This window comes from Acipenser ruthenus, chromosome 1 (genome assembly GCF_902713425.1).
Source record: "Acipenser ruthenus chromosome 1, fAciRut3.2 maternal haplotype, whole genome shotgun sequence".
Lineage (NCBI taxonomy): Eukaryota > Metazoa > Chordata > Actinopteri > Acipenseriformes > Acipenseridae > Acipenser > Acipenser ruthenus.
In genome coordinates, this window is record NC_081189.1 from 14809825 (window position 1) to 14835985 (window position 26161).

Consider the following 26161-nt stretch of genomic DNA (forward strand, 5'->3'; position numbering starts at 1 on the left):
AAGACAAGCGAAACATGACCAATAAGTTGCCACCTGTTCCATCAAAACATTACACACAAAAGACAACATTCCTCCGCCCAGGAGAGCAACCACCAAGAAAAGGTGTTAAAACCAATCCTCGCCCAGGACAACTGGAAGCTGCTAGAGACTGGAAAATGCTGGCAGATGTTGGTCAACGGCTTATTTTTCCACCTGAGATTGCCACCACTAACCTTCGACCAGATATTGTCTTGTGGTCTGGATCAGCACGCCTTGTTCACCTGGTAGTTAACAGTGCCATGGGAGGATGCTGTAGATGAGGCTTATGAGAGGAAGAAACTGCGGTATGCTCAACTAGCCACTGAAGCGGAACAGCGAGGATGGAGAGTCCGGGTTTACCCAGTGGAAGTGGGTTGTAGAGGATTTGTGGCACACTCTACAACCCGGTTTCTCAGAGACGTCGGATTCAGTGGCCAAGAGTTGCGTCGCACAGTGAAGAACTTATCTGAAGCAGCAGAGAGGAGCAGCAACTGGCTGTGGTTGAGACGGAAAGATTCTGGCTGGGGATCTCAAGCACAGTAGAAAGAAAGAAACGCTGATGTACAGGTAAGTAAGCTGGGCTGAGTTGAGTGGGGGACGGAGGGAGGTGATGCTGGGACGCCAGAATCACCGTCGAGCCCTCTTGAGGTGTCGTGGGCTAGTCGACGAGACACTGAGGATGGAAGGTGCCCACTTGAAGACCCCAGAGATGTACCCTACTTAGCTCAATCCAGACGGTTGTCATGCTGATGCGCTGGGGAGGCCGCACTGTGGTTGATCCCCAGAGCCAGCATCGCAGCCGTTGTGTGTGCTGATGCGCCAGGGAGGCAAAATAAGCTGATCCCTGGAGCCAGCATTACACTTCAGCCATTAACACCAGACAGAAGGATATCTACATCATCATATGGAAGGAAGTGCAAATGGATGGAGACACATATGGATCACATTAGTTTACTGTAAAGCTACGTCTTAGTTGGTGCTTATCTTGGCGAGAGCTGAGTTCAAATCAGCATGAAGTTTTAACATCTACTCTCATGTAATGGAAATCATGAGGCTCAGATATCCATGGACATCGTCTTTAGCCTTTCAAAAGAATATCTGGTCCAGACCAAGCAAACAAAACATTGGCCAAAATATTACTCGGCCACCAGCAGCTTGAACAGTAAGCAAAAGACAGTCGAGGCAAAGGGCTAACTGTGGGTGTAGCTCTAATACTTCCTTTCCTCATAAATACAGTCAATCAGTTTATTATACATTTACAATGCCAAGGTTAAAAGGTAGCATTTCTGATAATATGAACACTCTAAATGGGTGTTTTAAAGATCAAGCATAAGCAAAACCGTGATCTTGGGCACATAAAGTGGTACCAATCTTAAAAGAATAACCAGATTGTACATGCAAGCAAGGAACCACCTGTCAATTATTTATTTATTTTACTTCAGTCTAACGGTCTTGCTTGCAGTCATGTGTTGTTTTGCCATTTTTTTTGTTTGTTGTTTCTTCAAAAATCATGTATTTTTTACTTTTTTAGGACCACCTTCTATAAATCATCTCTCTGCAAGTGTTGATAGGTCTGGTGTTTATTCAGTAGTGTGCAAAGCTGAAGAACTCCCATTAACAAATATCACATTGGTTGAACATGGAAACATGAATTCATCTCCGACTAGAAACAACCAAAGCGCGATAAAGATGGGAGAAGTAAGGATAACTGCAGTGCGAAGTGGAACTTACACCTGTGTAACAATTAATGAGTTTGGAAAAGAAGAACGCACTATTCAGTTTGGTATACCAGCACCTGAGTCAAAGAGCAGTGCAGCTGAGCGAGGAAATCTAAACACAATCACCATAGTGTGCATTGTTATATCTGGAGTGCTGTTTGGTATCATAATCTTACTTGGCATTCTACTCATTAAGAAAAATCAAGGTAGGTGCTGAATTTTTACATTATGGACCCCATATTTTATTATAACCATAAGTCTGATGTGATTTCTCCACCAATATAGGTATAGTATTATATTTTCCTATTACATTTTTTTTTTTTTTTGCTGAAATATCTATTTGGATAAAGAACCACCTTTTAATGACCAATAAAATAAAAACAACACAACTATGTTAAAAGTTTATAAAGTTAACGAATTCCAGTACATTTTATCTGAATTGCCACAACACTGTATAATTTTGTAGGTCACTATTTGCTATATAAAAGACGCACATACTGTACAGTATGTTAGACGTGTACTTGCTTTTTTATTGGTATTTTGTTTTTACTATAAAATTTATTTACTGATTTGCTGCTTCCAGATGTTCAAATGCTGCACGTCTGCTACATCCCTGCAATGAAGGTGTGGAGCATTGCTTCTCTGTGTTTTACAAGAACTCAGACTTCCAGAAGCCTAGTGCTTTGGCTTCCCTTCTCATTAGCCAATCGCTGCTTTTAAAATGACTCGCACATTTGCAGACTCCCTGCCTACACCCACCTCAGTTCAGAAATTCAGCTTTTCAGAAGCGGTATCCGTGGTTCAAAAGGGACATTGGTTAGCCTGGTTTAAAAGATCCAGGCAGAAACGGCAAAGGAGAATTATATAAAACACACATAATGTAATAGGGAAACAGAAAATGCAGATACTATATCTTTCCATTTGAGTAATACAATACAGCAATAGTTTGCTCAGAAGTTCATATGGCCTCATTTTCAATCGAGCATTTTGTTTTCTAGGGAATGCTTTTCTAAACAAACAAAACATTCACGGCAGATGTTTTTTATGTACAGTGTAGTCTAATATTCTAGAACGAAAAGCAATCTCTCTCTCTATAGATAGATAGATAGAGATAGATAGATAAACATGCATCGTCATGAGCTGAAAGTGATTAAAAATCAGTCCTGTTCATTTCCATTGGCACTAGACCAAGGAGTTCCATAATGAGCATTCAATGCAAAGGACTCAAAAGGAGGGTGTTAAACCTTGGACTGCAGGAAAAAGACATGTAGGCAGAATGGAGAACTGTAAATGAATGATACGGAGCCCCATTTTCCACTTCTATAAATGAAGTTGCGCTTCTGTGGGGAAGGCAGACGACATCACAGTTTCCACTCCCGCTTCAATTTGTATTGATAATTCTACTTTACCTATCAACTAATTACAGTTTTTAATAGCATGATAACGGGGTGCACTTCTGGCTAATCAAAAGCATAGGAGTCTGTGGGTAATGGCTGTAGAATGGAAAACACAAAACAGAAAACGTTTTTTTCACTATTATTATTATTATTTGAGGTAAAAATCCCTAACTGTCAATGTCGTTTTGTAATTTTACAGGTTGGTTTCATGGTGCAGATGGAGACACGGCAATAGTGAAACGCAATGCATTACAGAAAATCTAATTATTACATTTTTCGTCTCCTCATGGTTATCTTTTAATATTGTATATTATTTTTCAGCAAAAAATCTTAATCCGGAACGATTGATTTTTTCCAAGACAAAACCTGCGTCCAAATTTGAAGAGTAAGCTTTTCATAAATACCTATCCTGTATATATATTATTACGCTACGAACTGTGATAAGATAGTATTACAAACAAATAGTGAACTGCCTAATGTAAGGAAAATAGCAGGGTCCCATGTAATAAAACCCAAGTAGCATATCTCGACTGAGACATGACATGATAACCTGTTAATCCGGCCAAAATATTTACAAAAAAGCAATTCCCTTATTGCTTTCTGGTACCAAGGCGTGTAGTTAAGAATTAAGAATGAAATAAAAGTTTACTATATGCCAGTTAGTACGAGTTTTTGTATTTCTTGATTGTGTCTGTTTCTTTTCTTCTTTCAGGTCAGATGCAGACCAGATCTATGTGAATGTGTCACAGATGGCAATGTAACAAACCTGAAAACATCTGCTTAGTGCTAGCGAATGCTTTAAAATCCAGTTACCAGTTGTGTTACAATTATTACTGGCCCACCTTTATTGTGCTTAGATTATTTTGGTTCCTCTTTTTTTTTTTTTTAAAGTTAATTACGGATATGGAGAGATGTCCAGTTCACCACTATTAATAAACTGCTGCATCCTGCAGCTTTAGAGTGAGTCTGAACTACAAATACAGGCAGTAGCAGCAACATTTCATACAGTGCTATCTTTGAAATAATAATCTGCATATTCCTAATTGAATTATAAAATACAAAGGGAGGCAGTGATAATATTGCTAGTGGCATTTAATAAGATTTTTAAATGATGTCAAAATCCTGGTTTGCACTCCTTTAAGACAGAAGAATTCAAAGCCATTTGCTTAGCCATGAATTCAGCTGAGTAACAGAAAAAGTGTGAAGAAAAGTCTGTTAAATATTAAATCTCTTTTGTTTTTGTATAAGGCTTGGTATTTCATTTTGCATTCAATGTATACTTCTGTTTTTTAATATAAATGGTGTTTTGTATGTTATTTAGCGATGGTCACAAGGACAATTCTAGAATCCTTTTATGTAGCGGCATAACACGCTGCAATTAAATGTGTGTTAACATTGGGAATAATAATGTATTTACATTGTGTATAAACACATGTTCATTCCAAGTAAGTTTGGATGTGAAATTTACAATATCATTTTTCTTCACAAATAAACATGTAACTTTTAGTTTTCTGCGTGTTCTGATCACTTAATATGCTGCTGTTATATATATACAAAAGTTTAAGTTTATTTTCCTCCAAAATCACATCTCACATCCTTTTCCTAGTAGTGCATACATAGCATCAAACCACTTCCAGTAAATTCTATTAATGTAGTACAGAAAGCCTGGAAATAGAATACTCTGCGTTCAGTTAGGGAAAGATACACACAAAACATTGCATGGATTTAGTGAAACAACTAAATAAACTGAACTGTTAGTAGTACCTTAATATGATGCCATTTCAGCTGCCACATGAGTGTTTTTAATTTGTTGTAGCCTTTATCCTTTACCTGTTGTAGGGTTTTTCTGAGGTAAAACCCTTACCTTTTCCAGCTAACTAAACAATACATCACAAATCTAGTGCATTCTCGAATGTAATAGTTTAATTGCAAGACAAATGCCCATTATGTGCCAGCTAAGGAGCTCTCTTTGGGGTCACCGGTCACGTAACAGAGCAACAGTACTATCCAATAGACATAAAGAGACGTCATTCTTAAACAGTGACAGCAACATATAATAGGGTTCATTACAAATCTCTTATTCTTATGTTAGCAAGTATCTTGTGTGTGTTGTTTTGCACACACTTTTTTTTTGGAAATTCGTTGTATTGTATAACCTTTTCAGCAATTGAAAACAAAGTGTATTCTTTTTCTAGTCTCTAACTATTGAACCGCAATAAAACAACTTAAACCTCCAAATAACTAGTAAACAAAATTAGATTTGCAAACTTCTCTAAGTGACTTAATCACATATAAATAAATATCACAACAAACACATGCATTGTAATGTACTTCAAAAGGAAGATTGCACAGGAAAATAATTGGTACCAAAACATTCACAGAATGCTTTGTGCACGTGCATAAGTGACGTTATGCTTATTCCTTAAGGCAAGAAAGTGAGCGAGTTCATGCACAGGTAAAAAAAAATATTCATAAAAAAATCAAACGTTTATGAGATACGATGCTAGGCGTGTATGGTAACAAAAAAAGTTGTGAACATTGGTGCAAAATCAAGGCAGTTATCGTCTTCATTCAAAATATTGTGACAGACATAAGGACATATAAATGAAGTACAATCTAATATATGTAAGACACCTATTGACATTATCATGCATGTGAAATCTAAAAATTCTAAAAGGTTAAAAGGTAAATTGTATGTAAATTTTATACAAATAAAGAATTTTTGACTGAAAAATGTGTAGTTTGAGCTTCTTGTAACTATTTTATTGGCATACCACATTGTTTGATCGTATAGACCTAGAGCGTTATGTACTTCTATTACTGTAAAGCTTATTATGGAATTTCCAGGACTAGACACTATTAGAATTGTAGTGATTCAAATGGGTTCTTTGTCAGCTCTAATGACACCTTTGAATGTAAACACCAATCTCTCTCTTCTACTTTCACCTAAAGAGAAGAGACATCCGAGGTCTTGAAAGCTTACAATTAACTATTGTTTAGTTAGTCCAATAAAAAGATATCACTTCTTTCTCTTTGTCTATCCTGACTAGATTGGGATTTTTGAAATGTGATCTCTTCCATAAAATATGAGTTTAAGACTACTGTAGATAACACTTTAAAATTAACCAAGCGCTTGAACAGTTTAAAACTTAGATCCATTATGTCCAGCAGTTTATTTTTTATTATACATCAATGGTTTAAGAAAGCCAGGAGTTTTAAGCACCGTAAATCTGACACCAACCAACAGCACAGTGTGTAAAATAGCATTAAAAGAGTTTCCCCTGCACCATACATTGACACCCTGCCTCCCAGTGCAATTAATCAAGACACTACAGTACCAATCCATCAGAACTAAAAACTATGCAGCCCCTCAACCAACTAACTGGCTACACATATCAGAGATGGGTTTACTCCAAGTTTTTAACCTTGTCATCTATTTCTTTAATTCTGTATGCATTGCGTAAAGAAGCAGTTCTATGAAAAACACCAGAACAATCACAGCCAGAAACACACTTCTTCAGTTCTTAAATAGCCCATTACTCATTTTGACATATTTTAACACTTAAAAAGGAGGAAACATTTCTATAAAAATATTAGCAGTATTAAAAAAAGGGGAACGTTTCACATACTAGAACAAAACCCTTAGAAATCAGTTCCTGTTTTTCCCCCAGAGGTGAAGAAAATCTAGATTCCATTTCAGATCCTGTAAGACACTGCAGGTCCAGTGCACTGTCTGCTATGCATTAAAATGAAGAGAAACGTTTTGACTACAAGTCTTTCCAAATTCATTGAACGTGTTTTTATACTAGTCAGCTACCAGACATTCAGTACAATACTTTACGATTAGTGTGAGTGACCTTGGTGGAGGTCCTTACTGACAGTTAATGACCTGCATGGGTAGTTGGTGCTGTTACACTATTAAACTGTATAGCTTTCAATAATAATATAGCAAAAAAGGCATGTGTGCACTACAATGCTTGATATTGACGAGAGGTAAGGTAATTACATGCAACAAGAAATGAAGTCTCTACTGAAAAATAAAAGTTCAGAATTCTTTCAGCCAGACTACCAGTTTAAACGGCTTACCAAAAAGTTTTCGTAGAGACATTCATGGTCGCACTCTCGTCATTTTTCTTCAAAAGGATTCATTATTAAACTCCTGCTCATTTATTTTCTTAATAAAATGTATCTTTATTCATTTAAAACCATGTTTGTAACAAACAAAGCACAATGTGAACCTGATAAAGACACGCTGGCGTCGAGACGCGCTGTTTGTTACAATCGTGGTTTTAAATTAATGTAATGAACCTGCTCGTTCACGGCTACTGGATTAAATATGCAATAGCGTGCCGCTGCCATCGCCTTTGTCTAACCGGTAGTTAGGTATATTTATAGAATAAGGGAGAGTGTATGAAGTCACGTCACAAAGACACCAGGAACGGCAACTCAGAGCAAACAATTTATTAATATAGTTAATTAAAACAGAGCAGTTAGCCATCTTAAAACTTACCAATAAATTAGACCAATTGAGCTAGATTAATTATTCTGCGAAATAGGAAACGCAAGGGGGCAAAACACACCCCCTGCGAATCCCGTGGAGTAAGAAAATAACTCAAAAACAATAATTCATTAGTGAACACAAATCACACTACAATCAAAGATAGTGATGAAATACAATATATCAACTACAAGGAAGCTCAAAGAAAACTATGAACAGATAAATCAAATCATTAATAGTAACCCAAAATAGACAATAACCACATAACACAAACAAACTCAAATACACAAAATAAACCTCCACCAAGGATTGGAGTGAGCGTGTCTGTCCCCTGCAGATCCACGCAGTGTTTAAATGTTTAAACAGTGTAATAGTTTGGAATTTAAATATGGTTAAGATCAATAAAACACCAAGATTTACAAAGTAGAAATACAGCAATAGAATAACAATTTAAAAGCGTACACCCCTGAGTCAGTCCCCCTTACAGACTCGTCATCCCAATGCTCACACCAAGCCCTCTATCCCGGTCAGACGCACTGTGTTGAGCGCTAGTCCCCTTTTTAAAGTTCAGGCAATCAAATCGTAATCACCGGCACCTGCCGACCAACTGCGTTACCTTAACAAAACTCAGGTGTGCGGTGATAGTAATAATGGGCAATCAGCAAGGTCATTACATTAATAAAGATACATTTTATTAAGAAAATAAATGAGCAGGAGTTTAATAATTAATCCTTGTAAAGAAAAATTACGAGAGTGCGACCATGAATGTCTCTACGAAAACTTTTTGGTAAGCCGTTTAAACTGGTAGTCTGGCTGAAAGAATTCTGAACTTTTATTTTTCAGTAGAGACTTCATTTCTTGTTGCATATCTATATATATATATGTAACTTAGTATAATGATTGAACAATTAAATAATGTATTATTTTTTTATCTAATAGTCTATTCTAAAGGTTTTTTTTTTTAGAGCAATGGTTCTATAGTCACACCTTTTTTTCCATTATGTTGTGTGGTGTTGAATATTGTGATCTGTAACTGTGTGTAATGATGTTTCTATGTAAATTGTCTAATACACTTTTCAACTGTTGGATTAATTGTTATCTATTATATATACTATACAGCTGTTCTCCAATTAGCAACTGATGTATAGCTACACCTGATGGAGAGAAGTTGTGTTTTTTCTTTGTTTTGTTGGAATCTAAATGTTTTTAAGCAAATAAAATGTAAGACTTTGTTACACAACATCAGTGGTCATGTCTTAAAGAAGAGTTTTCTGAGTGTGTGAGCTGTCCCGACTTCACACATATCAACAAGAACTCTCTCTCTATATATATATGTGTGTGTGTGTGTGTGTGTGATTTCATATTTTATTTTGTTAAAACATATCTGAAATATATAATTGCTAATAAACAAGAATGTGTTATTTTTTTTAAAATATAAATTCACACTTTGGGTTAGTAAATGTTATTGTATGTCTGAAATGTATTGAATACAAGTGAAATAAGGTAAATGAAATGTAAAGTACCAAGGTACGCCACTAGAGAGCAGTGTTAACTAGCAGTTAGGGAAGTAAAAAACGTATCAACTTTCTTTTTTACAAAACAATGCAAACCCAGAACATGCACCACTCATCATACCAAGCAATAGTTTTGTAATTATCATGGGTTTGTATATTGCATATTTTCATATACTTTTTATTGGTAATCTCACAACAGTATACTATGGTATACGTTTGTCATTTTAAAGGCGGCAAACAGTTAGTCTCGGTGGAGATATGAGAAAGCAATCAAAAATGGGAAACTTGTAGGCCTAAATAACCTACTCTGTAAACAAAAATACCTCTTACACCCTTGAGCCCCAGGGTCTACAGGAAATGCAAATGCATGATAACACATAACAAACTCAGTCCAGGGAGGAGCTCCCCTAATTAGAATCCCTTTTAAAATTGAAAAACTATATATCATACTGAAAATGATACCGTTTATAATAGAGGTAATTCCCCCTGTAATTGTATATGAATATTTTGTACCTGTGCATGCACTCATTTACATTCTTACCTAAGCCTTGGAGTCCAAAAGCATAACAACATCGCCTTGTGCCATATCCGCCTAATGCACGCGCCCAAAGCATTCTGTGAAGAATGATGGGAGGTTATTAACGTTTCTAGAAGGGGTGTACCCGTTACTCATATTCATATACCTACGTGGATATCAGTACTGAATCATTTTCAACATGTTTTAGTACCAATTCTTTTCCTGTACAAACTGTCTTTGAAGAAAAATACATTTTATACAGTGTCTATAGAAAGTCTACACCCCCTTGAACTTTTTTCACATTTTGTTGTGTCAGTGCCTCAGAGTTTCATGCATTTAAATGAGGATTTTTTTCAACTTATCTACACACCATACTCCACACTGTTAAGGGGAAAAAAGTTTTTTTATTGAAAAAAATATATATATATTAAAAATACAAAACTGAAAGATCATAATTGTACAAGTCTCCACCCCCTTGAGTTAATACTTGGTGGAAGCACCTTTGGCAGCAATTACAGCTGTGAGTCTGTTGGGATAGGTCACTACCAACTTTGCACACCTAGATTTGGCAATATTTGACCATTCTTCTTTACAAAACTGTTCAAGCTCTGTCAAGTTCCTTGGGGAGCGTTGATGGACAGCAATCTTCAAGTCATGCCACAAATATTCGATTGGATTTAGGTTGGGGCTCTGACTGGGCCACTCAAGGACATTTACCTTTTTGTTCCTTAGCCACTCCAGTGTAGCTTTGGCTGTGTGCTTTGGGTGGTTGTCATGCTGAAAGGTGAACTTTTGTCCCAGTTTCAGCTTTCTTGCAGAGGGCAGCAGGTTTTCCTCAAGGACTTCTCTGTACTTTGCTCCATTCATTTTCCCTTCTATCCTGACAAGTGCCCCAGTCCCTGCCGATGAGAAACATCCCCATAACATGATGCTGCCACCACCATGCTTCACAGTAGGGATGGTGTTCTTTGGGTGATGCGGTGTGTTGGGTTTGTGCCAAACATAACACTTTGCATTTAGGTCAAAAAGTTCCATTTTAGTTTAGTCAGACCACAAAACTTTTTGCCACATGACTACAGAATCTCCCGAGTGGTTTTTTGCATACTTCAAATGGGATTCAAGGTGGGCTTTCTTGAGTAATGGCTTCCTTCTTGCCACCCTACCATACAGGCCAGATTTGTGGAGTGCTTGGGATATTGTTGTCACATGCACACTTTGACCAGTCTTGGCTATAAAAGCCTGTAGTTCTTGCAAAGTTGCCATTGGCCTCTTGGTAGCCTCTCTGATCAGTCGTCTTCTTACTCGGTCATCCAGTTTGGAGGGACGGCTTGATCTAGGCAGTGTCTTTGTGCCATACACCTTCCACTTCTTAATAATCGCCTTGACCGTGCTCCAAGGGATATTCAAGGCCTTTGATGTTCTTTTTATACCCATCCCGACCTGTGCCTTTCAACAACTTTACCCCGGAGTTCTTCTGAAGCGCCTTCGTGCTCATGGTTGAGTCTTTGCACTGAAATGCACTACCCAACAGAGGGAACCTACAGGAACTGCTGAATTTATCCTGAAATCATGTGAATCACTACAATTTAACACAGGTGGAGGCCACTTAACTTGGTGTGTGATTTTGAAGGCCATAGGTTACACCTGAGCTAATTTAGGATTGCTATTACAAGGGGGGTGGACACTTATCCAACCAAGCTATTTCAGTTTTTTATTTTTTATTAATTTATTACATTTTAATAAATGTAATTCATTACATTTTAATACATTTTAATTCCAGGCTATAAGGCAACAAAAGGTGAACATTTTTAAAGGTGGTGTAGACTTTCTATAGGCACTAATATATATATATATATATATATATATATATATATATATATATATAACAATTGGATCTAAATTAGGAATGCATTTTGCCAGTACATACATGGGGAAAAGGGAAGAACAATTACTCAGAGAATCGGAAAGAGAACCTTTACATTAAGTTTGTAGATGAGACACAGAGAATTATGAGGGTCTGGAACCAACTCCCCAGTAATGTTGTTGAAGCTGACACCCTGGGATCCTTCAAGAAGCTGCTTGATGAGATTCATTCAAAAGTTGTGCATGCTGATGTGCTGGGAGGACAAATCAAGGCTGATCCTCAGAGCCAGCACTGCATGATAATATAAATATAAATTTATATATAATAATGTTAATTAGAATTAACACAGACTTAAAGATAGAAGTAAAAATGATGTCACAATATATAGAACGCCATTACATCATGTAAGAATAAATCATGGATTTGAATATAAACAATAACAAGTAGTTGTCATACCGTCAGAAACCTATAAATGTTTTAATTCAAACACATGATCCCTTAAGCGACAGAGCTCTCTACCGTGTGGTACTGACTGTGACTGGAGTTATGCGTCCCGAGCCATAGGCGAGGGCGATAACGAAAGTCAATGTCATCCACCACACGGTACAGCCCGCACCGAGAGGGCTCTGTCGCTATTAGAAAGCGATGTATTTGGTTATTTTCTCATAAAAAATAAAAATATAAAAAAATAAAAATAAATTAAAACCTATATTATTTACCTTGATCTTCTGCTATTTCGCCGGGTAACCTTCCGCTGAGGAAAATAGTTCCTAACATAATTATAATAGAACAACGGCATACACGTAGAGAAAACGTTATTATTATTAAAATTGTTATTATTATGTTAACATATTTATTTATTGGGGTCTTACTCTTTCTTATTATAATTTATCTGGACATGTACAATTATTGAATAGTCCGCGTTGAGTCGAACACGAAACTTGTTGTTGGAGGCGGGACGTCATTCAAGCCGGCTGGCAGGGACTGGATTGGCTGGTGCCGAAAGAACTGAAGCAGGGTTTGCAGTTTTTGACGCAGGGTGTTGTTTGGATCCAGCTGATGACAGAATTGTGGACCAATCGTGTCTTTCCTGTTGATCTGCTGTCCAGTAGCTGCGAATTGAGCCTTCATTGCGGTGTCCTGTCACAGACTCTGTAATGAAGACTCTAGACCAGCGTCTGAAAGTATGTTTAAGTAGCTTTTTAAGTTATCAGAAAGATATCGAAACGCTGGGCAGCTGGCTCTTTCATTTATGTCAATTTACCAGACATAATGGATTTAAGTTTTAAACTATTCAAGCACTTTGTTAATTATCAATTACTTTCTTATGGAAGATATCAAATACAAATTTGTTAAAAAATCCAATCTAGTCCTGGAAATTCCATAATAAGCTTTACAGTAATAGAAGTACATAACGCTCTAGGTCTATACGATCAAACAATGTGGTATGCCTTGTTGGAGAGAAATACTGGAGAAAAAACAGTGTGTGACTATCGAAAAGTTATCGTATTTATTTGGTAAACCCAAACCTTTCAGTAGAAAATTATTTATTTGTAAAACATTTATGTCCAATTCACCTTTTAACGTTTTTTTTTTCTTTGCCACATAATTCAAATAATACGTGCCTTTTGGCATTTTAGGAACAAAACGAACAGGGCAGAATAATTAAGTTTTCAAGACACAAATAAAAAGAACACCATAGGTTTATAGACTACCCCTTGTTAACATATTTATAAATTGTATAATGTATAGTATACATAGGGCAGAAGTGTGAGTAGTGGTTAGGGGCTCTGGACTCTTGACCGGAGGGTCGTAGGTTCAATCCCTTCAGGGGGACACTGCTGCTGTACCCTTGAGCAAAGTACTTTACCTAGATTGCTCCAGTAAAAAACCCAACTGTATAAATGGGTAATTGTATGTAAAAATAATGTGATATCTTGTAACAAGTGAGTCGCACTGGATAAGGGCGTCTGCTAAGAAATAAATAATAATAATAATAATAATAATAATAATAATAATAATAATAATAATAATAATAATAATAATAACAGTAAACATACATTGTAATGTGATAACCCTCCACACAATTGTCCCCGTTCTATATACTGCAGGTGTAGTTCAACAATGCCGTAGGTGTATCAAACGATGCTCTGATATGATGCACTACATCGTCCTTCCTCTCGTTGCCACGGAAACCGTCTACAGCTTCTTCGCGGATTCGAGCGAGAAAGGCTCTCACTACATCACGAGGAATCGGACGCCCTTTCTGATTGGCTTAACTACTCTCACCATATACCGTCACTTACTCACACCATTCAGCCAGTCAGAGTTTTCCTACACAGAGGCACGCCTCCCAGGACTGTGGTTGGTTGAAGTTTCAGATGGGTAGGGTCAAATGAACCTGCAGAGCGCAAAACCGTCAGCGTGATTGGGTGTTGTGCTGTAAATTACCGGGAAAGGGTGCTGTCCTGAAATACAGTGTCTCAGAGATATACTCGATGAGCTGCTGGGAAGAAAGCCTGTCATCAAACCGAACCGTGGAGCGAGCTGTCATTTTTATTTCAAATACCGTTAAACCCAATATCACCACGGTGAGTACAGTTTTCATTTACTCGCTACAGAGTATTTTGATTTGTTTTATATCACACGTGTTTTCTTTCTGATATTTAAGGTGTGTGCAATATTCATAAACACAGACCATATGTAACACCGATGTGGGCTAGTTCGTATTAAAACTGTTCAATGCAGAGGCATGTAACAGAGAAGGTGGGCTAGTTCGTTGTTTGCACCTGTCTAGATTAAGGGCATCTTTTATCGGCTGTCTGGTTTTTAAAATGTATCAGATGGACTGTATTCCAGACGTCGTTTGCTGCAGTTTTAAACCACGTCACGTTTCTGTAAACAGTGTCGGACCAGAAGTGAAGTCACGGATGTATTGAAGTAATTTTACCCCAGTATTTACATGCAGCACTAAAAGTATGTACTAGATGCACTTGCTAACCCCTGAGTGATGTAGTAAATGTATAAAACTTCCATACCATTCACCTTGTGCTTCTTTCTAATACTGCTGATGCTGCTTCATTCCCATTGGGTGTTACCTATTCTAATCTAGTCAGTGTAAACAGTAGAGGTCATGGTCTCATTTCCACTCATTTAACACTGGAGACCTATTATCTATGAGAGAGAATTCATCTTGAAACTGTGGACTGCTCTATAGTACAGAAAACTCAACCCCAAACAGCAGACCAGGCAGTAACCTAATATATTCCTGTTTTTATTTAAGACTCCTACACTACTTAATCAATCAGCCTTGGGTAATCTTTCTGAAGTGTTAGTTTATGCTGAAGGAGTTAAGGGTTGTGTCCACACAGGAGAGGAAAGCAAAGTGTGGGAACTGGTCTGGGATCTTAAGCAACCCATTTCAGCAAAGAAAAGACCTACAACTGGCTCATACATTATGCAAATAAGTTCACCCCACTTTGCATTTTAAGAACAAGGTCAAATAATTCTAGATTTTGAGACCCAGCTGAAGTTAGATACTTATTTGATATTCGGATGTGACTGAAACCTGAAGTTAGATGTATTCTTTATTTAGTGTTTATTGTTTAACTGATTATTTGGGCTAAGAGCGCTTTCTGAAGCAACATGTTTATATGATGTAATAAATCAAAAGCATGCTGTTGCTCCCTTCACTAAAAAGGCATTTTTTTCATAAAATAATGATATTCAAATTCCTTTCTTAGACAAAACGAGTTGCTGTGTCACTTAACCACTGCTGCCACATGAAAGTACACACTCTACACAAAATATTGATACCACATTTACTGCCCTTGCCCCTGGAAGAGGCCTCCAAAATCTTCTTTTACTGCGCAACATCCCATGTTATCAACATTCCAAAAAGGGTTTTATTCAAAATGTGTTTTACAGTAGATATCTAATTATTGTACAACATGGATATACATTTTAAAATAACACTTACTTGGAACCACATCTGAAACTCAGAGCACAATATATGTGGTAATTTATTTATTTTGACAATAGAAAAGCATTGATACAATATACAGTATATTTCTAGACTAGAAAGACATGTGCATTTTCATCAGTCTTTGTAATATTAAATCAGTACATGGGGGAAACAATGTTAGTTTTTTCAAACAGACAACTTTGCAACTGACATTTTAAGTGCACGTTTTACCATAGTAATTTAATTCACAACTTCAGTCATTCACACAGTCCATGAAAAAAACAAAAACAGATAACTATAAAAACAGTAGCCTCATATTAGTGCGGCTTCGTGAATGCACAGCTAACTACATCGATAGTAGTAACTGCCTGGACTATAATATTATTTATTATTAGGCTGCAAAAAATGCATTGTTGGATTTTTTTTTTTTATTTATTTATTTTTTTTACATTGGAAAGCTATACAGCTGTGGTCAAAAGTTTTGCATTAGAATTTTAGGATTGAGACACAATAAAAAATAAAACTATATCAACATCATTTATGTATTTTATATATATATATATATATATATATATATATATATATATATATATATATATATATATATATATATATATAATGTTGCTTCAGAAAGCGCTCTTATCCCAAATAATCAGTTAAACAATAAACACTAAATAATGAATAGGTCTAACTTCAGGTTTCAATCACATCTGCATACCGAAGTCTACAGCTGGTTTTGAGTCGTATAAGTATAAGGAGAGATACATAATAATACCCTGCCACACGGATATCTGTGTTGTAATGTATTATTACATATGTTTGTTGGTCATTCTTAAAATGCAAATTAAACAGTTTATAGTCATTAATTGCCAGGATATCCTATCAAATTAATATAGATAGCAAAGAAAAATAACGTAAATGTAAACATTTGACTGAACCGGAACGGAAGTTGGTCCGTCCTTGATTATGTTTCCCCCGGACATTGACAGTCCGGAATTTACTCTGGTTTTGTGTTGAATTTCTAAGGACAGTCGGGAGCGACGTATATGGTTGGCAGGTAAATTTAACAACAACAAAAAACGTTTAATGTAATTAAATCATTGACATGGTTTTTACTATACTTTAAAAATAATTAATGCAATCGACCATTTTGAACAAAAAAAGAGGAATGAAATCCAGTACCGTAACCTTCATCGTGCCTGGCGAGCAGGTCGGAGAAATGTACTGTGCCCGAGTGGTACACTGTACTGTGTCCGTAATACGGTCATTGTGTTACGGTTGTCTCTAGTTCGTCTGTTGACATTTTAAGAAGTAACGGCATAGGACCTATAGCAATGTTTTATTTATAAAATCAACAAATACATTCAATAGAATAAAATGTGTTGTTCGTTTACTTGGTGTTTATCTTCGTCCAATACGGGACAAGACTGTACTATTGCTTGATAAAATGATGTGACGTTGACTGGAAGACGCGTGAATAATTCAGATGCATGCTTACAATAACATAACAAAGTCGTTCACTACAGTCTGCCACATGTAGGTAAAAGGTCATTATAGTAACGCGTAAAGTCTGTATCTGTACGTTGTGAAATAAGTACCAGTAAGGATGTTTGTTTGCGCTTGAAACAAAACGTTGAACTTTGGTTTTGTTGTTGCTCTGTTTTTGTGTACCTGTCCAAATTTAATACTCAAAAGCAAAGGGTATACTCTACTGAGTTCATGGCTGAAGTGGAACTTCGACTTTGGACTAATTTGAGGTGGATTTCGGAAAAATACAACACAGGAACGTTTCTGGCTGGTTATCTTTTAAGGGGATAGTTCAACGAGATGGGTTTAGTAGATAAGCTCACTTTAAATGAATTAAGAACCATGGGGTTACAGTGATGAAACGCTCTCATTTCAAAGACGGTAGTGCCGTGGACGAGGTGGTCAGTGTGATTATATGACTCGCTGTACAATAAATTTTACTAGTGTAACATTAAATACTACTAATCCCCATGGAAACGCACTTACCATTGATTTACCCCAAGAGAAGTCAATAGTCTGTTCAAACGTTTTCAGTGTTACCGCATGTATATTTCTTATATTCTACCACATAGCAACATTTTCAGAAAACTGTCCAAACCTTAAACTTTGAACCACTGGCAGTCAGATTGCATTTGTAAACAACCTTTAACCTACTTTCATCAAAGCAAAAAAAAAAAGAAAAACTTGTGTAAGACTTTTTTTCCATAAGAAAATAAATAAATAAATATAGTTTTAGAATTGGTCGCCAAATATTTATTTCTCAGTGTGTGGGTTTGTATGAGTGCACCACGGTTTTAAATTAAATACAAGTAAAATAAACGGAAACAAAATAGACTGAGTTAAATAAAAAGTGATTGAAGCAAATTCCATGTCGTCACCACAGCCCTGCCAAGATGCCTGGATCCGTCCCAGCTAACGGGGAAGCCAGCTGGCCCAAAGATGTGGGCATCGTAGCCATGGAGATATACTTGCCCTCCCAGTATGTTGACCAGGCAGAGCTGGAGCAATTCGACGGTGTAGATGCAGGCAAATACACCATCGGCCTAGGCCAGGCCAAGATGGGCTTCTGCTCAGACCGTGAAGACATCAACTCACTGTGCCTGACCGCAGTCCAGAGGCTAATGGAGAGGAACTGCCTGTCCTATGAAAGCATAGGGAGGCTGGAGGTGGGCACTGAGACCATCATTGACAAGTCCAAGTCTGTGAAGACAGTCCTCATGCAGCTGTTTGAAGAGTCAGGCAACACAGATGTGGAAGGCATTGACACGACCAACGCCTGCTATGGGGGAACAGCAGCTCTCTTCAACGCAGTCAACTGGGTAGAGTCCAGCTCCTGGGATGGTAAGAAATTGACTTCACAGCTTGTGAGGGGTTGATATGTTCACTAACTCACTTAATTTAGCAAATAATTCAATTTCTCTGCATTTGTGTCTCCAGTAGTAAGCTGTAAGTCAATTATTGAGTATGTGATTTGAAAAAGTGTTAGAAATGTGTTATTGTTTGCCATGAGTTTACAATCAGTTTCTCAATCACATTGTTATCTCTTGCTTGTTTTTGATTTAATCTAGGCCGGTATGCACTAGTTGTTGCAGGAGACATTGCTGTCTACGCTACTGGAAGTGCTAGGCCAACGGGGGGCGCTGGAGCTGTAGCCATGCTTGTTGGCCCCAATGCTCCTTTAGTTTTTGACAGAGGTAAGTAATTGTTTTAGATACATGTTTTATTTTTTTTAGAATATTTTACTAATAAAAAACAATAGGATTATTACATTACCAATATGATTCTGGATGCATTAGAATAGTGACACATAAAAGCCATAAAGTTACATTGCAAATCCAGATGCTTAAATATAAATACAATTTTATTGAATATGTACTGTTTCTGTTCTGTAGGTCTGCGCGGAACACACATGCAGCATGCCTATGATTTCTACAAGCCTGATATGGTGTCTGAATATCCAGTTGTTGATGGAAAATTGTCGATTCAGTGCTACCTCGGTGCATTAGACCGGTGTTATACTGTGTTTCGCAACAAAATCCATGCACAATGGCAGAAAGGTATGTTCCAGTTTTTTTTGTGCACTACATAATTGTAGTTCAATGTAAATCTGTTGGGATACTAGCAGTGTTGCTTATATTATAGATTTTGTCCTTTTGAGGTTCAAATGGGACCTTCACAGCAGCCTTATGCTCCCAACTCATTTACTAGCTCCCTGAGGCCATAGTCAGGGTTAGAAATTAAGAAAATTGTGGGACTAGTACCTTTTGAAACTTACTAGTCCTGATGTAAACTTACTAGTCCTTATGTGAAGTGCCTAAGTATGAATCAACCACAACAGTTGGGGTCCCAAAAATATTAGACTTACTGTATCTTCCTAAAAAAAAGTAATCGCAGAATTTTTTTTTAACAAAGGCATCATAGTAAAAGCTCCTACAGATCGATCAAACACCTGTTTGCACCTCATTACTGAGCGACTAACTGTACTGTGTGCTGAGAAACTGACATTGACAGCACCAGACGGAATGATGAGGAAAAATTCTCAGCTGTGTCACCTTGCCAACCACGTAGCTCCGCCTGAAATTGACACCGATGACACAAACCAAATGTTTATTTTGTTGTTCATTACATGTGTTGCTATTTACAAAAATACTGGCTAGTTTGTGGAGTTGGGGATTACAGCCTGTGAGTGATTTAAATAACCATGAATTACCTACGTTACCGCTAGCCCCTCACGTCGCCACAAGCGAAATGTTTTCCTGTGTGGCTCACAGTGTAGTTGCAGTCGCTGTTTGCTATCTCTTTAAAATATGATGAAATATAGTTTGGAAATAGTAACATAATGGTCCTAAGAACATTCGGAAGAGTAACAATTAATAAAATAATAAACACATTTATTATTTTAAAAAGGATTAGTCTCACTATGATTTATTGAATTTTAATGTCGGAATCGGTGCAGTATTACTGGCAGTAGTCCCAGGTAAAAAAACACAGCACAGAACTGTTTTTTAAACACAGTTGTGGCTGTACAATCCTACTTAATATTACAGGCTTGTGTAACTAGAGCTGCGGCTGGTCAGGTAGGCATTTATATTAACATACGCTTATAGCACTGTCTACTGGCAGTATCGCTTTACCATTCTGCAGTGGAAAGAAAACAGCGACACCGTCAACATAATACCTGCAAACCAATTCAGAATTTAGGAAATCTGCAAGCATGTTTTTTCACATGGGGCTATGTTTGGCATTGATTAAATGGGAATCAAAGTTATAGTGCACTTTTAAATATACTGTTTATGTGTAAGTAAAGGGTAGGGTCTGGCATTTAATAAAATACACTTTTTGTCTTGCTGACACAGTATGTTCATAACCATTTTATGCTTAAAATTTATATAAACATACATCAACAAAAATCATGTAGTAAAATTGTATTATTTTAGCCTTGTAAAGTTCTACCAGTGACCGTATGGTGTTTGTATGTCATTCAGGCTTGCATTGGAAGCTGAAAAGCTCACCTACCGGTATATTATTTGTGTTTAGGGGAGAGGGCTGTTGGACACAGTTATAGTCAATATGTTTTATGGTTTTCTTTAATATTCTTTGGTGTGGCTTAAGTTTTTCCATTATGGCTAAAAAATGCTAAGTTACTTTAGCCACAGTGGCTAACTAAATGAAAGTCTTAAAGGGAACGTAGAATTACTACCAACAATAATTAATGAACCCACGTACACACACGCTTTTCACTAAAGTCCCTATTTAAAGACAGTATGTTTCACTGTAGCCCTCAAGATTACATTGTTAGCTAGGTGGGAGAAAACCTCTTCAGCAATGACAGTAAAATCTGCCAGAACTGACGGACACTGATTTACTAGGTTGGATATTAACGAGAGCCTACAAAATACAAAAGAAAAACAAAGGAAACGCAGATCTTTTCAAGAAAGCTGGGGGACATTGTTAAATGCATTTGAATTCAGTTTCACGTCTCTAGGTGATTGTTGAACTCAGTTTTCTCTGTGCGTTGTTGTTGTTTTCAGAGGGCAGTAACAAGCGCTTCAGCCTGGAGGATTTCGGTTTCATGATCTTCCACTCACCCTATTGCAAGTTGGTGCAGAAATCACTGGCCCGCCTAGTGCTGAACGACTTCCTCAGCCACCCCAACCCCAACACAGAGAGCGGGATCTTCATCGGCCTGGAAGCCTTCAGGTGAGGCAAAGTATGATTGAAGCTTTCAGGACAGTGTTTAAATCATGAAGAATGTTAATTTCAAGCACACTAGTTTCTATGAGTTATTTTTGCCCCTTATTTCGATAGAGACCATATTGAGGAAATACTGTAGTTTGTGCAAGAAAAAATAACTCCATCTGTTTTTTTTTTTTTACTGCATTACTAATTGTGTATCATTACAGCAACTGGGTGTGTAAATCATTTAGAGTTTTAATGTTTAAGAGCTAGCCAAGTGTTAAACATTTAGTTTAATCGTATATACAGTATGGGTACACTGAAAGGCTTAAATATATCATTATTTTCCACAAGAGTTGTACACATGTAGTCTGCTAAAAGTTGGAGACACAAACGTATTATTGTTTGTACTTAATGTCTAACCCTCAAACCAAAAAACATACTCTGGTTTTCAGTACCCCATTCCAATGAATGATTAGTAATTTCTAAATCTTTTAAGGGATGTGAAACTAGAAGACACTTACTTCGATCGAGATGTGGAAAAGGCCTTCATGAAGGCTAGTGCGGAACTGTATAACCAGAAAACCAAGGCGTCTCTGCTTGTTTCAAACCAGAATGGCAATATGTACACACCGTCTGTGTATGGCTGCCTTGCCTCTGTCCTTGCACAGTAAGTACATGCCCAGAAAATCCCAAATAAATTCTGAAAAACATTGCTTGCTTAAAAAAAAAATCAAATTTAACAGTAATTTTTAAAATGATTTGTTTTCTTCAGGAACAGTCCACAGCAGTTGGCAGGAGAGAGGATTGGAGTTTTCTCTTATGGGTCTGGTTTTGCTGCTACATTGTACTCTATCCGAGTGACACAAGATGCTACTCCTGGCAAGTTTGTGTGTTTTTGTTAATGGCAGGCTTTGCCCCCCTCATAAATCACGTATATGTACCTGAATATTTTGTAGTTTTCCATTACCGATAAAGAACTAAGGCATAATACTGAAGTGTTTTTATCCATGTGACTTTTACCATAACAAAACAAAATCAGTTGACCTCTTCTTTGGAGTAATTTGGTATTAACCACAATAAAACCCAGAGTAAAACCCATTAAATTGAATATAAAAGTTTGCAGTCTAATAATTTTAGGAGAAACAGAACAGAATGTGCGATAGGTCTTTGTGCTAAAGGACAGGGCTGTCACACTAACACCCACATGATTGTTGTCCTGTAAACTGCATCATTTTCAGATTCTTTTTAAATTCTGCAATGTACCTGTTTAAACACATTTTCTGTTATCCATACTCTTTATCCTTGTGTGGCCAGTACATCAGTAAAGAGTATTTTTTAAATCTTTTATTCAGGCTCCTCGTTGGATAAGCTTACTGCCAGCCTGTGTGACCTCAAGTCCCGTCTTGACTCCAGGAGGAGAGTAGCACCGGAGCTCTTTGCTGAGAATATGAAGCTTAGACAAGAGACTCACCACCTAGGTATGGCTGTTTCTTGATTCCTCTTAGAGCTTATAGACTGGACATGTTGTACCTTCCAAATAAAGTTCAAGAATCAGAAATGTAATGTGTGCTTTTAGTTACCTTATCGTTCTCTTTCATGCATGGGTTCTAATTATAAATATAGTCTAAAAGATCAGGCAGTTGAAATGTAAAGGATTAACAAAACATTCTTCACGTTAGGAAAACCTTTCAGGTAAACTTGGTAATAGTTTAAATTCAGATTTTTACACATCTGCCTGCACTTTGTTCCTTGCATTAAGCTGGTAAATTGATTCTGACATTCAAAGTGAGAGACAGGATCTTTTCAATTAGGGGTCACTTTATTACCATATTGAGGGACCTCAGTCTTATTTCCAAATAACTGCCCCTGATTCTAACCATAGCCTCCATAATGGGATATCCAGTATATGAGAATAAGCCATAATGGGATACTACCAGCACCAGAAATAAATATTGTGTAATGTTTTTATTGGGTTTCCCATATAATTACATTCATTGCGTTGCCCTTTTTGTCTTTATTAGCAAACTACATCCCTCAGGGCTCAGTGGATGATTTGTTCCCTGGAACGTGGTTCCTAACACGAGTGGATGAGAAGCACCGGCGGGAATATGCGAGACGGCCCCTGAATGAGAATGGACCTCTGGAAGCTGGACTGGTTCATTCCACTGCTACAGAGGTATAAAGATTTATTCAGTTGCAGGGTAGAATAATACATTCTCAACCATAATGAGTGTTGCTCAAGTAAAATCCACAAGGGCTAGCAGACTCCACTTAACATGTTTTCATTGAAACTTCTGTTCCACCACAGTTATCTTGAGTAATTACAAACCATTGAAGCAACTTAAACTGTTACCTCAATATACCGTTTCATTTATTGCATAGCAAATATTAATGAAAGAGGAGTACAATGAATGACTGTACCAGTGTGCTTCAGAGTCAGTCCTATTACAGAACATTACTTTTATCCAAACTACTTTATATTGCTGTGCTCAAAGTTTTATCAAATGTTGTAAAACAGTATTTCCTTTTTATATGATCTATTTGTATGTTATTTTTTTCTGTTTCCTCTTTACCAGCACATACCCAGTCCTGCTAAGAAAGTTCCAAGGATTCCTTCCATCGCTGAAGGGCCAGAAACCGTTGTCATTAGCAATGGAGAGCACTGAGGTACCTCTGTGAGGTGAAGAACTGATGGCTCACCAGTGGAAACAGACAAGGGGGAAATAATAAACAGACAGCCCTTTCCTTAATCCCTTATGCTAAATTAAGCATCTGCACAACAATGTATTATTTAATCAGCATATGCAGGAATTATCTTGTGCTGCCTTGTCCATGCTGGGATTTTGCTGTAAACTTTGCAACACTAACATATGGGCCCATCAGGTATGGGACAACTGATGTTACGCTATGTAAAAATATACTCATATTCACAGGTACAGGCTGTGTTCAAAGACAGGAAAGTGAGGTTAACTTGTATAACAGTTTTATCAAATGCTGCTATAATACACATGCATATCTGTTTGTGATATCCAGTGGTGTTCAAATCTAAATAGTAGATTTTCCCACCACCACAAGCACCAGCAATGTGTGTGCATATTTTATAACCTAGCATCTCAGAGGGCTTTGTAGGGTCTTGTGTTTGAATTTTTTGTTCTTATACTGTTTGCATGGAGTCCACTTTTTCATTCTTCTAGGCTGAATCAGCTGTAGTTTGGAATTACATTTGCAAATGTCTAATCTGAAAAGTCATGTGTAACCCCCAAGATATTTATTGATGGATAGAATCAGCTGTATAAAGTGGTAATGAACATTCTTCAGTGGTTTGCTCAAAAGGTATGGTCTAAAACTAAAGTGGCCTTTTTCCATTCGGCATAATTCCAGCCCGAGGACAAAGGGGTTGGTTGATGTACAATTGTGAAATAAAGGCAAATTGCAACTCATACTATAATATGAATGCGTTTTTCTTGTAATTAACTATTTATTACATTTATTTCAAAATGTTCACTGCCTTTTTTGGGCTGTGTTCGAAAGTACAAACTGTAGACCACTTTAGTCCCTCCAAGCGCATGCTTCTTTTTGTTATTTAGCTGGGCTGGCTATTTAATCCGATAAGGTAGTGAGAACAATGTTCTGTTCCCCTGTATTGACGACTTCTGTCAGTTTCGGCAGATTCCGATTCTACCTACACAAGGTCTTGATTCAGCTATGCAACTGTGATATAACAATTATTGGATACTTTAGGAATCAGTACGCTTTTCCATTTCACTCTTACCAAAACAGTGTGATGTACACCTTTTACAAAGGCCTGCCTTACCAAAATGGTGTTGTAGCTCTGTATTGTATTTCCAAAGCTTGTAGTGACATTTCAAAACAGTGTATGAAACAGTTAAATATCCTGTTTATTTGCTTTCCCTTGGGTTTGTGTCTCTTTTCAAATTATTGATCGGTGCAAATTGACATTTATACCAATCTGGTTTTAAAGCAAGAACATTTTTATATGCACTGTAACTCTAATGAGGGTTTACAGACAGGCATGTTTTGTCAGCATTAGAATTTGCTCAAGTCTTGGTATGGGTCTTATTATAAGCATGTAAGAAATGTAAACAAAAATAATCTTAATAATGTACAGATTAATGTATTTTTTTATTTTTAAAGTTGGAAACTAATTTCTAGTTATCTGGGGAAGATTAATGTTTACAGTTTGTTTTATGTTTCAGATTAATTATTGTGTATTGAATCAATGTCTGATCACTATTTTGTTGAATTTGTCAATAGTGCATAAATTAATACAGAAAAATGAATTATAATTATATGAATGTAGTGTATATAAGGCTGACTAGAGAAACTTGAAATATGAACTTGAATACATTGTCAGAATAAAAATGCTACATACATTTCAAATTGATTTTGTGTGTTTTTTTTCTTTTCTGGTCTTAACCCTTTAAGTCTCATGAAATGTAACATTGATGTTCTCATAATAATGTCGTGAACATTCCATGCAAGCATGTGTCATAATAAAATATATTCATGCTATGAAGGGGTAGGTAAGTATTCACACATAATAAAATAGCGTGCTTGTCCTCCTTAACACAATAAAGGATGGATGTCTAAGGTGGAAAATTGGCTTGCTGAAATAAATGTAAAAGAAACATATTTTTGCAGAACTGGTAAGCAACACATCAAACTTTTCTTTAGTTAACAGCGATTACAGGTATTAAAGTTAGCTTTAATGTGTAATTTCTCACTTGTTTTTGCCCCATTGATACAACTTAGAGTTTCTTTTGCTCATTCTCTTGATAAAGTCTAAACTATTCACATATACAGCCTTTGAAGCAGAGTATTTTCATGACACAGACTCATGCAAATACTGTTCCTCATTTGCATATTATCACAGCATGAAGGGAAAATGTAAAACTGGTTTTATAAAGAAAGGGGTGGGTAAATAAAAAATGTGAACTACAATGT

General features: G+C 36.8%; 2 protein-coding genes and 1 long non-coding RNA gene across 5 annotated transcripts in view; 2 read left to right on the forward strand and 1 right to left on the reverse strand.

The window, feature by feature from the left end:
* Positions 1 to 4639, forward strand: part of LOC117403894 (sialic acid-binding Ig-like lectin 15) — a 22974-nt gene extending 18335 nt beyond the window's left edge. For both annotated transcript variants that reach the window (XM_034924932.2, XM_034924935.2), the window contains exons 3-5: positions 1550 to 1942; positions 3455 to 3518; positions 3846 to 4639. In XM_034924932.2, coding sequence (XP_034780823.2) covers positions 1550 to 1942; positions 3455 to 3518; positions 3846 to 3894 — 506 coding nt within the window. In that variant the 3' untranslated portion in view covers positions 3895 to 4639. The remainder of the gene's footprint in view (positions 1 to 1549; positions 1943 to 3454; positions 3519 to 3845) is intronic.
* The window catches only part of LOC117973252 (uncharacterized), a 14619-nt gene extending 2036 nt beyond the window's left edge, over positions 1 to 12583 (reverse strand). The window contains exons 1-2 of the long non-coding RNA XR_004663890.2: positions 12246 to 12583; positions 9687 to 9760 (exon numbers count right to left, since the gene is read on the reverse strand). This is a non-coding gene — a long non-coding RNA (uncharacterized LOC117973252). The remainder of the gene's footprint in view (positions 1 to 9686; positions 9761 to 12245) is intronic.
* Positions 12584 to 13947: 1364 nt separating this feature from the next.
* LOC117973254 (hydroxymethylglutaryl-CoA synthase, cytoplasmic-like) lies at positions 13948 to 25597 on the forward strand. Of its 2 annotated transcripts, none has more exons than XM_034924940.2 (10): positions 13948 to 14117; positions 17901 to 18358; positions 18586 to 18711; positions 18910 to 19074; positions 21049 to 21217; positions 21693 to 21863; positions 21969 to 22075; positions 22549 to 22674; positions 23218 to 23372; positions 23773 to 25597. In XM_034924940.2, exons 2-10 carry the CDS (start codon positions 17911 to 17913, stop codon positions 23860 to 23862), a joined length of 1557 nt encoding a protein of 518 aa, XP_034780831.2. In that variant the 5' UTR covers positions 13948 to 14117; positions 17901 to 17910; the 3' UTR covers positions 23863 to 25597. The 2 variants fall into 2 exon arrangements, with proteins under 2 accessions (XP_034780831.2, XP_034780828.2); XM_034924937.2 differs by lacking the exon at positions 13948 to 14117 and adding an exon at positions 16450 to 16547.
* The last annotated feature ends 564 nt before the right edge of the window (positions 25598 to 26161 follow it).

Coding starts and splice junctions, on each gene's coding strand:
- LOC117973254 (XM_034924937.2), top strand. Junction 22,076..22,548: donor GACACAAGATGCTACTCCTG/GCAAGTTTGTGT, acceptor TCTTTTATTCAG/GCTCCTCGTTGGATAAGCTT. Junction 22,675..23,217: donor ACAAGAGACTCACCACCTAG/GTATGGCTGTTT, acceptor TGTCTTTATTAG/CAAACTACATCCCTCAGGGC.